At 51.4% G+C, this 13,826-nt stretch overlaps 1 protein-coding gene across 2 annotated transcripts; it reads right to left on the bottom strand.

Moving 5' to 3' along the window:
- Positions 1-1,268: 1,268 nt before the first annotated feature.
- SERPINE1 (serpin family E member 1) lies at positions 1,269-13,607 on the bottom strand. 2 transcript variants are annotated; one of them, XM_054496440.2, is made up of 9 exons: positions 12,565-13,607; positions 11,133-11,404; positions 9,158-9,391; positions 7,451-7,645; positions 5,667-5,865; positions 3,968-4,068; positions 3,761-3,847; positions 2,488-2,571; positions 1,269-2,167 (listed from the first exon to the last, which is right to left on the bottom strand). In XM_054496440.2, the coding sequence occupies exons 2-9, from the start codon at positions 11,401-11,403 to the stop codon at positions 2,130-2,132; spliced, it is 1,209 nt and encodes a 402-aa protein (XP_054352415.1). In that variant the 5' UTR covers position 11,404; positions 12,565-13,607; the 3' UTR covers positions 1,269-2,129. The 2 variants fall into 2 exon arrangements, with proteins under 2 accessions (XP_054352415.1, XP_063524250.1); XM_063668180.1 differs by lacking the exon at positions 1,269-2,167 and adding an exon at positions 2,203-2,318 and having other exon boundaries at positions 12,565-12,720.
- Between the last annotated feature and the right edge of the window lie 219 nt (positions 13,608-13,826).

Here is a 13,826-nt window from a genome sequence, read left to right as displayed (position 1 = left end):
GCAATCTCGGTTCACTGCAACCTCTGCCTCCTGGCTTCAAGTGATTCCCCTGCCTCAGCCTCCCAAGTAGCTGAGATTACAGGCGCCAGCCACCACACCCAGCTAATTTTTGTATTTTTGGTAGAGACGGGATTTCACCATGTTGTCCAGGCTGGTCTCAAACTCCTGACCTTAGGTGATCCACCCAGCTCGGCTTCCCAAAGTGCTGGGATTATAGGCATGAACTACCACGCCTGGCCTAGGCTTCTGATTTCTTGTACCACCGGTGTGAAATGGAGAAGGTGAAGGCAGTGACTGTCCTGACATATTCTTCGTATTTATTTATTTTATTATTTTTTTGAAACATTTTTACATGTTTATTTATCAAAAGTGAAAAAGCATACAATTCAACACAATTTCAATAGCATTTGACACCATCCCTGTGGATCCTGTATATGGCTGACGTCACTGTCCAGTGCAAAATCAAAAAAGAAAGAAAGAAAGAAAAACCCCAAAGAAAGGATTTTTCAGTGGAGAACACGGTGGGCTGATCAGGCTTCTACTAGATTACATTCATTTCACATCTGTGTGCAATTCTCCCATAAATTGGTGTTTAAAAAAATATATATATATATTTAAAGATATTAGAAATATATATTTAAATATATTTAAAATATATATATTTTTAAAGAGGGGGGGGTCTTGGTATGTTGCCCAGGCTGGTCTTGAACTCCTGGGCTCAAGCAATCCTCCCGCCTTGGCCTCCCAAAGTGCATTACATCCGCCTTTGTGCCCTACCCTCTGGCTGGTAGGTTTTCAGAAATATTATCTCAGGTAGTTGAATCTGAGCTGCCTGTCTCTCTCACCCACCCCCCCTCACGTGTCCACTGCTCACACACAGCAGCCGGAAATGACACATTGAAGTGAGTCACCAATGCGGCTGTGAGTCACCCTGTAATTGGGGAAAGTTCTGTCCTGGTAGGTCATGCAGCCCCTTGCATTTCTGCTCTTAAATCTGTTGAACACATTGGAAACCACTCTGTCCTCGTCTGAGTCTCTGTCCCCGACTCCGTCCTTTTGATCCCCTGAAGGAGGCTGAAATTGGATGGTCAATTTCCATCAAGGGGAAAAAGACGAGAACAAGAGGGGCGCGAGGGGCGCGAGGGGCTTGGGCGGCCACAAGGTGGCAGTGTGGGCTCCGTCACGCTGGATGTCCGGAGGGGTGTGTGCCAGACAAGTGGCCGGACTTCCTGAGATACAGTGACACAGACCACAAAGAAACACTAGGAGCGAGTTTAAATAATATTATTTTCCTTAGTAGTCCTCTTTCTCTCTAACAAGCACACAAGGGCAAGGATATGATAAATGTTTAGGTACACCCCTCCCCACCAAGAGATTGGGGGGTGAAGAGCTGGGCACGCATCTGACCTTTCTTCCTCTATTCCTATAAAAATAAAAGGAAGCAGAAATCTGCTTCAATGAGTAAACAATTCACCTGCACTCCAAAATAACCCATGCACACTGTTTCTGGGGAGGGAGATGGCCAGGCCAGGAGAGTTGGGCCACGTGATGGGGGACATTCACTCTGCCACCTGCAGCACCCCTGTACTGGGGAGGGGTGGCCAGTGCCACAATGGACTTTGAGATGAAAGGGTGTTTCTTCCACTGGCCTTTGGCCTGTCACCAGCCTCCTCCGCGGTGGCAGACAGTACAAGAGTGATGGCAATGTGACTGGAACAGAAATAGTTTCTACCAGGCACACAAAAGCTCCTGTAAGCCCCGTAGTTCCGTCCTGCAAAGGGCCTCAGTGGGAACCAGGGCTGCAGACCCGAGTGGGCAGAGAGACGGGTGGAAGCAGGTGTCCCAGATGGTCCCGCAGGCGTCACTGTCTGGTTTGGAGACCTTAAGGGAGTTGTGCTTCAAACTTCTCTCCCAGGGTCTCAGGTGGAGACTAGGGAGTTTGACCTAAAGGTCCTCCGAGGAGAGGCCGAGGTCTTGGAGACAGATCTGGTTTACCATCTTTTAACAAAAGGCAAATGTCTTCTCTTCCTTCAGAAAGAGTCATTAACACTAAAATTCTTTTCTTCGGAGTTTCTTCTTTCCCGATGTATCTCCAGTTTTGTCCCAGATGAAGGCGTCTTTCCCCAGGGTCAGGGTTCCATCACTTGGCCCATGAAAAGGACTGTTCCTGAGGATGGAAGAACCATGGGGGTTGAGAAGCGGAAGGAGTGGGACAGCTCATCGGGCTGGATGTGGGTAGAAGGACTGAGATCTAGGCAGATGAGTGAGCTGTCTGGAGTCGCAGCTGCCTGAGTGACAGAGCAGGGACCCGGCACTGTCTGTGGGTGATAGAAGGTGGCCTCCTCTTGGGACAGGAAGCAGGGTAGGGTTATGGGTTCCCTGCCCAGAGCCCTCTTAGGGGTAGAGAGATGTCTACATCTGTCGGGACTAGTTCCTGAGAGAAAGAATGGGTGGGAGGATGTGGAACGTGATGGGTTCCAGGCTCACCTGTGGGGTTGTGCCGGACCACAAAGAGGAAGGGTCTGTCCATGATGATCTCCTCGGGGGCCATGCGGGCTGAGACTATGACAGCTGCAAGAGAAGGGACAGTGTCTTAGAACAGAGGGATGCTGGCACTGGCACCACCCCCGCCCCCGCCGTTTTTGTTAGAGACAGGGTCTCCCTCTGTCGCCCAGGCTGGAGTGCAGTGGTGCCTTCGTGGCTCACCGCAGCCTCGAACTCCTGGGCTCAAGTGATCCTCCCACCTCAGTCTCCCAAGTAGCTGGGGCTACAGGTGCATGCCACCACGCCTGGCTAATTTTTCTCTAATTTTTGTAGAGACACAGTCCCATTATATTGCCCAGGCTGGTCTCAAACTCCTGGGCTCAAGCGATCCTCCTGCCTCGGCCTCCCAAAATGCTGGGATTACAGGTGTGAGCCACTAAGCCCAGCTGGAAGTTGTTTGTTTTCCTGAATATGAACCTTAAAAGTTTAGAGACATCCTCTGAGACCTGGTTTCCTCCAGGAGCTTGGTAGCAATGGATCAGCTCTTCCCTTACACACATTTATCTAAATCCTTTAAGGGCTTATTGATAAGCTCTTTGTTTTCTTTCTTTCTTTCTTTCTTTCTTTCTTTCTTTTTCTTTCCTTCTTTCTTTCTTTTTCTTTCTTTCCTTCCTTCCTTCCTTTTCCTTCTTTCCTTCTTCCTTTTCTTCAGAGTCGTGCTCTATTGCCCAGGCTGGAGTGCAGCAGCGTGATCTTGGCTCACTGCAACCTCTGCCTCCTGGATTCAAGTGATTCTCCTGCCTCAGCCTCCCAAGCAGCTGGGACTACAGGCACCTACCACCACACCTGGCTAATTTTTGTATTTTTAGTAGAGACAGGGTTTTGCCATGTTGCCTAGGCTGGTCTCGAATTCCTGACCTCAAGTGATCCACCGCCTTGGTCCCCCAAAGCGCTGGGATTACAGGTGTGAGCCACCACGCCTGGCCTGATAAGCATGTTTCTTAAGTTTACTTCCCACTGTGGGAACAACTTGGGTTTTCCTTTAGGAGGCCTTTTCACAGTCAGGGAACTTAGAAGCCATCAGATGAGGAAACGGTTCCATGGTCCCAAGCCCGTTTTCCAAGCTGAGAAACAGGTGGGGAGCGGGTGGTGGCTGAGCACAGACAGAGCTGCTCTGTGTGGAGAGGGCTGCGGGGTCCTTTCCGGGTCTGGGGACCAGTTATCCTGAAGGGCGATGGAGGCGACACCCGTGGAGCCTCACCTGAGCCAGACTCACCTGTGGATGAGGAGGCCACCGTGCCACTCTCGTTCACCTCGATCTTCACTTTCTGCAGCGCCTGCGCGACGTGGAGAGGCTCTTGGTCTGAAACAGATGTGGATACAGGATTAGATCAGCTGCCGCTCTCAAGGAGAGGTTCCTTTTTCCTCTTAGGGGCCCCCGCACTCCACTGGGATGAGAAAATGCAAAGGAAAGTCCTCTTACCTGAAAGACTCGTGAAGTCAGCCTGAAACTGTCTGAACATGTCGGTCATTCCCAGGTTCTCTAGGGGCTTCCTGAGGTCGACTTCAGTCTCCAGGGAGAATCTGCGGATAGCAGCAAGAGGCTGCTCAAGCCGGGGTCCCCTCTGGCTGGCAGCTCCCACATTTCCCCGTCCCCTACCAGGTGTCCCCCGAATCAAGTGGCCAGAATATGAATGGAGGTGAAGGTTGGAGAGGGAGGCCTGGTTCTTTCTTTCTTTCTTTCCCTTTCTTTCTTTTTCTTTCTCTCTCTCTCTCTCTCTCTCTCTCTCTCTCTCTCCTCTCTCTCTCTCCTCTTCTTTCCTTTCCTTTCCTTCCTTCCTTCCTTCCTATTTTTCTTTTCTTTTTTTTTTTTGAAACAGATTCTTGCTCTGTCCCCCAGGCTGGAGTGCAGTGGCACTCCACTCGGCTCACTGCAGCCTCCGCCTTGCAGGTTCATGTGATTCCCTGGCCTCAGCCTCCCGAGTAGCTGGGATCACAGGTGCTCACCACCACGGCCGGCTAATTTTTGTATTTTTAGTAGAGACAGGGTTTCACCGTGTTGGCCAGGCTGGTCTTGTACTCCTGACCTCAAGTGATCTGCCCACCTTGGCCTCCCCAAATGCTGAGATTACAGGCATAAGCCACCACACCCAGCTGGCCTGGTTCTTTTTCTAAAGCTGTTTACAAAGTCCCCCTTAGAGCTGGAAATCCTAATATTCATGAACATTCTTCTGCAATCTCCCCACCCCCTCCCACCTATGACTAATTACTTTCCTCAAATAAGACAGTAGTTTCAGCATAATTTTATTCAGCCTGGCTGGGGCGGGGGAAGCTAAGGGCAAATTCTCCTGCAAGGATGTTGGAACAAAAATCTGTTCTGCAGATTGTGTGTCTGAGAGCTAACCCTGAAGAGGACTCAAGCAGGGGGCCTTTGTGCACTCTCTGCTTCTCACCAGGGAATGACTAATTACCTCGATTTTTATGAGCCAGAGAGAGAGGGGGGGAAAAAAAAGAGGAAGAGAGAGAGAGGATGCAAGTGAGAGCACGCACCAGCTAACCAACTCAATTCTCCTCTTTCCCCAAGCCTGGCATTATAGCATCCGGAAATTTGGGATGAGCGTGGTGGGAGGCTTCCCTATAATTCTGGAGTTCCCCAGCTCCAGCCTTCTCCTTCTGCAGAAGGATTTCGAAAAATCTCTTTGCCTCCTTCTGCAGAAGGATTTCGAAAAATCTGCTTTCTTGGAACCCCAGCTAGAAGCTGCGCTTTGAGCTGCTCCGTCCTTGGAAGTGATTTCTTTTGTTTGGATGTTGACTTGAAAGGGTTGGGGATGGAAGTGGTGATGGGGCGACCCTAAGTAGATGTGGACTGATTGGGCCCCCACCTCCCTCATGTCTCTGGCTCTCCTTTTGGGGGCTTTTGCTGGGTATTCTGGGGGTAGTCAATGTGGGGGTGTGGTCAAGAAGAGCTGTCCCCTGCCCTCCAGCAGAAACACGGGGAGGGATGATTGCAAGACTCATAATCAAACCCAGGCCACAGTTTCCCATCAGCCTCCCACACATGCATGTCCCTGCCCTGCGAGCGTCACAGATCTGGGAAATTCAACCTGGGGGTGGTGACTTTAGGGAGTCAGGAGAGAGGGGTGGGTAGGTGGGGGAGATAGCGGGGGGCGGGGGTGGCTTACTTGGGCAGAACCAGGAGGCGGGGCAGCCTGGTCATGTTGCCTTTCCAGTGGCTGATGAGCTGGGCACTCAGAATGTTGGTGAGGGCAGAGAGAGGCACCTCTTTTTCATAAGGGGCAGCAATGAACATGCTGAGGGTGTCCCCATGGTAGGGCAGTTCCAGGATGTCGTAGTAATGGCCATCGGGCGTGGTGAACTCAGCTGTGAAGACAACAAGATGGTTCGTTGGAAATGGCTCCAGCTCTCGCTGATGGCAACCCAGCACTGGGTTTTCACCTAGTTCTCCTGGCTTCTCCACTCTTTCTGGAAGCCAAGCTCTCTCTCGCTCTTGACTTTTGGGGATCCCCTGTTCACTGCTCCCCTATTCAGTATTTTAATTTCTATTTCCCTTCTCTTCTGCCAATTCAGTATCTTCTAATTTCTCTGTGTGTGTGTGTGTGTTTTTTAAGAGACAGGGTCTCACTCTGTCACACAGACTGGAGTGCAGTGCAGTGGTGCAATCATAGCTCACTGCAGCCTCCGAATCCTGGTTCAAATATTCCTCCCGCCTCAGCTTCTGTTTTTTGTTTGTTTGTTTTGAGAAGGAGTCTCACTCTGTCGCCCAGGCTGGAGTGCGATGGCGTGATCTCGGCTCACTGCAACCTCCCCCTCCCGGGTTCAATAGATTCTCCCACCTCAGCCTCCTGAGTAGCTGGAATTACAGGCACCTGCCATCATGCCCAGCTGATTTTTGTATTTTTATACAGACGGGGTTTCACCATGTTGGCCAGGCTGGTCTTGAACTCCTGACCTCAGGTCATCCACCCACCTTGACCTCCCAAAGTGCTGGGAATACAGGCGTGAGCCACCGCGCCTGGCCTCACCTCAGCTTCTTGAGTAGACTACAGATGCATGTCACCAAGCCTGGCTAATTAAAACAATTTTTTTTTTTTTTTGTAGAGGCAGAGTCTTGCTATATTGCCCAGACTGGTATTCAACTTCTGGCCTCAAGCAATCCCCCTTCTCAGCCTCCCAAAGTGCTGGGATTATAGGCGTGAGCCACCGCGCCAGGCCTTCTCTGTCTCTTTTGGCCTTCCTTCACTTCCATTTTCCCCACACCTAGCCACCAATTCATCCCAGTCCTCATCCTTTTTTTTTTTTTTTTGAAATGGAGTTTCACTCTTTCACCCAGGCTGGGGTGAAGTGGCTCAATTTCGTTCGGCTCACTGCAACCTCCACCTCCCGGGCTCAAGTGATTCTCCTGCCTCAGCCTCCCAAGTAGCTGGGATTACAGGCACCTGCCACCACACCTGGCTAATTTTTGCATTTTTAGTAGAGACGTGGTTTCACCATGTTGGCCAGGCTGGTCTCAAACTCCCGACCTCAAACTCCTGATCCGCCCACCTTGGCCTCCCAAAGTGCTGGGATTACAGGTGTGAGCCACAGCACCTGGAATCCTCATCCTCTTAACCTCAACTCCCCCAGCAGGATTTCTCATCCCCAGGTAATCACACTAGCAACACACGAAGATGAGACCCTGGAGTCAGGTGGACACATGTGGCCCTGAGGGAATCTCTGGATTTCAGCTTCATCCTTTATGGGATAAACCTCAGACATTATCCTGATGTCTCCTGCTTGGGAAATCTTTGTCAAAGCTGGAGTATATTCTAGGGCCTCTCCTCCCTTAAAGGGGAGCGTTCCCTGTGGTCTTCCTCCCTCAGAGGGCGACATTTTGGGTATTCCTTGGGAGGCCCCAGGAATGAGATGCAGTTGCTGTGGGCTGTGGGGAAGGGGCTCTTGGACTTACTGTAGTTGAACTTGTTGGTCTGAGCTATCATGGGGACAGAGACAGTGCTGCCATCTGATTTGTGGAAGAGGCGGCGGTGGGTGCTGGAGTCGGGGAAGGGAGTCTTCCACTGGCCATTGAAGTAGAGGGCATTCACCAGCACCAGCCGTGTCAGCTGGTCCACGGCTCCTTTCCCAAGCAAGTCGCTGATCATACCTATGGGAAAACCAATGACCAGGAAGATGAGGAAGTTAGACAATTTTGTTGTTGTTGTTGTTTTGAGACGGAGTCTCGCTCTGTTGCCAGGCTGGAGTGCAGTGGCACGATCTCGGCTCGCTGCAACCTCCGTCTCCTGGGTTCAAGCGATTCTCCTGCCTCAGCCTCCTGAATAGCTGGGATTACAGGCGCCCGCTGCCATTCCTGGCTAATTTTTGTATTTTTAGTAGAGACGGGGTTTCACCATGTTGGTCAGGCTGGTCTTGAACTCCTGACCTTGTGATCCACCTGCCTCGGCCTCCCAAAGTGTTGGGATTAGAGGTGTGATTCACCATGCCCAGCTGAAGTTAGACAAAGTTTGTAAGCCTTTTAGATGTGGCCGGGCACGGTGGCTCAAGCCTGTAATCCCAGCACTTTGGGAGGCCGAGGCGGGTGGATCACGAGATCGAGACCATCCTGGCTAACACGGTGAAACCCCGTCTCTACTAAAAAATACAAAAAAAATTAGCCGGGTGTGGTGGCAAGCGCCTGTAGTCCCAGCTACTCGGGAGGCTGAGGCAGGAGAATGGCGTGAACCTGGGAGGCGGAGCTTGCAGTGAGCCGAGATCGCGCCACTGCACTCCAGCCTGGGGGACAGAGCGAGATTCCGTCTCAAAAAAAAAAAAAAAATGTTTCCCAGAGTTCCCAGTCCTCAACTGGATGTATGTCAAAGGGCTGCGTGCAGTCAGGGGTTTGAACGAACCTGTCTAGTTCCTTTGTTTTGGAGAAAAGTCTTGCTCTGTCACCCAGGCTGGAGTGCAGTGGCACGATCTCAGCTCACTGCAGCCTCTGCCTCCCGGGTTCAAGTGATTCTTTGAGCCTCATCCTCCTGAGCAACTGGGATTATAGGCACGCGCCGACACACCTGGCTAATTTTTTGTATTTTGACAGAGACAGAGTTTCACCATGTTGGCCAGGCTGGTCTCGAACTCCTGTGCTCAGGCAATCTGCCCGCCTTGGCCTCTCAAAGTGCTAGGATTAGAGGCGTGAGCCACCGTGCCCAGCCTAAGATTTGGTTCTTAAAGCATCCAGCCCTCTGTCCATAGAGAAGAGAATGCTGAAAAGGAGCATTGTTTAGGATATGTGGATTTGGTTTTTGTTTGTTTTTTAGAGATGAGGTCTTGTTCTGTGACCCAGGCTGGAGTGCAGTGGTGCAAACATAGCTCACTGCAGCCTTGAACTGCTGGACTCAAGTGATCCTCCCACCTCAGCCTCCCAAGTAGCTGGGACTACAGGTGTGCACCACCATGCCCAGCTGGTTTTTAAATTTTTTGAAGAGATGAGGTCTTGTTATGTTGGCCAGGCTGGTCTCAAACTCCAGGCCTCAAGCCATCCTCTCGCCTAGACCTCCCAAAGTGTTGGGCTGGGATTACAGGTGTGAACAACTGCACCCAACTGGGATATGTGGATTTGTTTCCAAATTCCCTTTCTCTTGAGGCCCAGGGAACGGGCTTCCTTTCCCTGCCTGCTCACCTTTTGTGTGTGTCTTCACCCAGTCATTGATGATGAATCTGGCTCTCTCCACCTCTGAAAAGTCCACTTGCTTGACTGTGCTCCGGAACAGCCTGAAGAAGTGGGGCATGAAGCCCTGGACCAGCTTCAGATCCCGCTGGACGAAGATCGCGTCTGTGGTGCTGATCTCATCCTTGTTCCATGGTCCCATGAGCTCCTTGTACAGGTGCCGGAAGGCAGGGGCCATGCCCTTGTCTGCGCCGGGGCAGAGAGGACAGGACATGTGAGGCTCATGTTGAATTGAGGGTTCCCCGCCGAGCCCACTTCCCCCACAAGGGGCTCCACCCTGATGGATGGGGGCTACCGTGCCTTCCCAGGGCTCTCTGGAGGGAGATTTCATTCCAGGACAAAATCTCTTTTCTGTATCTTCTTCCTTTCTTCAAAAGTCTCAGATCCCAACCCTTTCTTTGGGCTAGAATATTTTTCTCTGTTCTTAAGTTATGAACCCTAAATATTTTCTTCCTGTTTTTTTTTGAGATGGAGTTTTGCTCTTGTCTCCCAGGCTGGAGTGCAATGGCGCGCGATCTCGGCTCACTGCAACCTCCGCCTCCTGGATGAACCCTAAATATTTTCTTTCTTCTTTTTTTTTTTTTTTTTTTTTTTTCCACACAGGGCCTCCCTTTGTTGCCCAGGCTGAAGTGCAGTGGTGCAATCATAGCTCACTGCAGCCTCCAGCTCCTGGGCTCAAGCCATCCTCCCACCTCAGCCTCCTGAGTAGCTGGGACTACAGGTATGTGTCACCACATCTGGCTAATTTGTAAATTTTTTTGTAGAGGCAGGGGTCTCCCTGTTGCTCAGTCTAGTCTCGAACTTCTGGCCTCAAGTGATCCTCCTGCCTCAGTCTTCCAAAATGCTGAAATTACAGTCATAAGCCACCTTGCCTGGCCTTAGATTTTTTTTTCTTTTCTCTTTCTTTCTTCCTTTCTCTCTTTCCCTTTCTTTCTTTCTCTTTCTTTCTTTCTCTCTCTCTCTTTCTTTCTTTCTTTCTTCTTCTTTCTTTCTCTCTCTCTCTTTTTTTTTTTTTTTTTTGATAGGTCTCACTCTGTCACCCAGGCTGGAGTGCAATGGTGTGATCTCAGCTCACTGCAACCTCCACCTCCCGGGTTAAAGCGATTCTTGTGTCTCAGCTTCCTGAGTAGCTGGGATTACAGGTGCACCACCTCATCAGACTAATTTTTATATTTTTATTAGAGACAGGGTTTCACCGTATTGCCCAGGCTAGCCTTGAACTCTTAGCCTCAAGTGATCCTCCTGCCTCAAACTCCAAAAGTGCTGAGATTACAGGCATGAGGCACTATGCCTGCCCTTAGATTTTTTTCCTATAGTGATGGCTATGCTAAGTATTTCACAAATGTAATTCCATGAATTCTTTTTTTTTTGAGACAGAGTCTCTCTCTGTCGCCCAGGCTGGAGTGCAGCGGCGCGATCTCAGCTCACTGCAAGCTCTGCCTCCTGGGTTCACGCCATTCTCCTGCCTCAGCCTCCCGAGTAGCTGGGACTACAGGCGCCTGCCACCACGCCTGGCTAATTTTTTTGTATTTTTAGTAGAGATGGAGTTTCACTGTGTTAGCCGGGATGGTCTTGATCTCCTGACCTCATGATCCGCCCGCGTCGGCCTCCCAAAGTGCTGGGATTACAGGCGTGAGCCACCGTGCCCGGCCCATGAATTCTTTAGGACAGCAAATAATCCTCATTTTGTAGATGGGCAAGCTTAATGAGGTTAAGATCACACGGTGGTGAATAAGCGGTAAATCTACTTATTTAGATATGGAGATTCAAGGGTCCAGTGACTTGGGGTGTAGTGGGAAGAAGATGGGGTGGCCCCTGCAGCACAGCTGTATGGGGCTTGGCTCGGCTAAGCCAGAGCCAGCGTTTCCTTGGCTTCTGGTAGGTCTGTTCTGCATGCCACCCCCTCCCCTGGTGTCCCGTGGCTCACCATCAATCTTGAATCCCATGGCCGCTTGGATCTGCTGCTGGGTTTCTCCTCCTGTTGTCAGCTGGAGCATGGCCAACACCGAGGCCACCCCATAGGGTGAGAAAACCACGTTGCGGTCCTTGGAGGCCTGCGCCACCTGCTGAAACACCCTCACCCCGAAGTCTGAGGCCAGGTGGGCCACGTAGGATGGGGGATGGTGCACAGCAGACCCTTCACCAAAGACGAGGGCCAGACCCAGGACTAGGCAGGCGAGGGCTGGAGACATCTGCATCCTAGAGCAATGGAAAGAGGGCTGGTGAAGGAATCGTTCTGGAAGACAGGCGGGAGGGGAGGGGAGCTGGCCAGCTGTGGGCCCTGCTCTTCTTGTTTCCTGCAAGCAGGTGGTGAGTGAACACTAGGGCAAGGTGCAGGAAGAGACCATGACACGTTGAGGTTCTAAGCCCATCCCACTCCGTCTCACTCAGACTGACTTATCCCCGGGCAGTGGCAGGGAGTCTTCGCCCATCTTGCCCTGTGGGAATCTTGGAATCCAGTCCATCTCCCTTCCCTCTGTGTACCGTAAAAAAGCCTTAGAAGAAAAGCAGGTGAGAAGTCATTACCACTCTCTGCCTTTGCAGCCCAGGGGGAATTTAGCCCAGGCTCAATTATCAACTATCACAACATCTTTGATTTGCATAAGCCTTTAAATTTGCTTTCTTTTCTTTTCTTTTCTTTCTTTTCTTTCTTTCTTCCTCTTTCCTCTTTCTTTCTCTTTCTTTCTTTCTTCCTCTTTCTTTCTTTCTTCCTTCCTTCCTTCTTTCCTTTCTCTCTTTCTCTCTCTTTCTTCCTTCCTTTCATTCATTTTTAGAGACAGGGTCTTGCTCTGTCACCCAGGCTGGGTGCGATGGCTCAGTCTTGGCTCCCTGCAGCCTCCGCCTCCCCAGCTCAAGCAATCCTCCCACCTCAGCCTCCCAAGTAGCTGGGAGTACAGGCACACCAGCATGCCCAGCTAATTTTTGTATTTTTTTGGGAGAGCAGGGTTTTGCCATGTTGCCCAGGCTGGTCTCAAACTCCTGGGCTCAAGTTATCTGCCTGCCTCAGCCTCACAAAGTGCTGGGATTACAGGCATGAGCCACAGTGCTCAGCCTTAATTCTCTTAATGCTTTCCCAGCGATTGTTTCATTCAAGTTAGCAGGCATGAGGTGGGAAATGGGTGAGTGTCTTGATGCAGAGGGACCGAGAGAGTCAAGGTTCTTGTTACTGAGTGATATGGTTTTTGGTGGGGCCTGACCATCCTCCCTGCTCTCCTGCAGTCACCCCTAGGGCAGGGTCGACCCAAGGCTGCAGGTCGGAGGAAAAGAAAATAGAGGAATAGCGGGGGATCATGGAGGGAGGCGAGTTCTCTGCCTTAAGCCCCAAGTAAGAGGTTGGAGGGAGTTTGCTTTTCTCCTACCTGAAGTTCTCAGAGGTGCCTTGCGATTGGCAGTTCGTCCTGCTCTGGCTGGCGGCGGCTGCTGAGGGGCAGGAATTCAGCTGCTGGAGGGGGGCGTGTGGCTCTTCTTGACAGCGCTCTTGGCCCCGCAGCCAAACACAGCTGTGCTCCTCCGTGGGCCGCTACCTCCTTTTATACCAGATGTAGGCAGGAAATAGATGAACTCATGTTCCAGCCCCACCCACTCACTGGCTCTGGGAGTCCGTCTAAACAGCCAGCGGGGCCCCCTCGACACCTCCCTCTCTGGGACTTGCTGAGGCATGTGTGTGTGTGTGTGTGTGTGTGTGTGTGTGTGTGCGTGCTGCTCTGTGTGTGTACGTGTTTAAGAGCGTTCAGGAACAATTGAGCAAACCCCAATAGCCTTGGCCTGAGAACCTCCCTTGACCTTTCTGCCCTCTGCCTGTGTCTGTCTCTCCCGGATGTCCTGCCAGGTTGACCGTCTGCCATACCGGGTGACCCAAAAAGCCCAGGACCCCTAGTGTTCAGCTTGGAGAAAAAAAAAAAACAGCTCATGTTGCCTGCTTTTCCTTTGGAGAACCAGGTCACTGTGGAGTTATCAAAGATAACCTCCATCAAAACGTGGAAGTTTTTCCCCCATGGCTGTCCACCCGGTGCCCTGGGCCATCTCCAGGAAAGAGCGCCCTCCCTCCTCCTGGGCCCAGCCCAACAGCCACAGGGCATGCAGCCAGCCACGTGATTGTCTAGGTTTTGTCTGTCTAGGACTTGGGCCCAACAGAGGACTCTTGGTCTTTCCCTCATCCCTACCATGTGCCCGGCCGCCTCTGATGATACACGGCTGACTCCCACACGTGTCCAGACTCTCTCTGTGCCCCTGAGAGCTCTCTCGTGTCAACAGCCTTGCCTGGCTGAGGTTGGAGGTGTGCTGGGTGGGGCGGTGGTGGCTGAACGGGACCAGGGGTTACCATGGTAAAAGCTTGGTAAGGAAACAGGAGACCAACGTGTAAGTTTCACTTCTTTGAGCTGCCCGCTAGGACTTGGGGCAGCTTGTCCTTTATCCTCTTCCTCCAGACACAGACGCAAGGGGAAAAGGGATAGAAAGAGAGTGTCAATTCATGGTGGGTTTGCAGGGTGTGCTTTTAGGGCAAGGGGGTGAGGGGAGGAAGAGTGACCGATAGATTCTGTGGAGCAGTGGTCCTCAACGTTTTTGGCACCAGGGACTGGTTTCATGGAAGACAATTTTTTCACAGACCAGGGTGGGTTGG

This window comes from Pongo pygmaeus, chromosome 6 (genome assembly GCF_028885625.2).
Source record: "Pongo pygmaeus isolate AG05252 chromosome 6, NHGRI_mPonPyg2-v2.0_pri, whole genome shotgun sequence".
In the NCBI taxonomy this organism is placed as follows: Eukaryota; Metazoa; Chordata; class Mammalia; order Primates; family Hominidae; genus Pongo; species Pongo pygmaeus.
The sequence above is the reverse complement of the archived record's forward strand: the minus strand, read 5'-3'. Positions and strand labels throughout refer to the sequence as shown.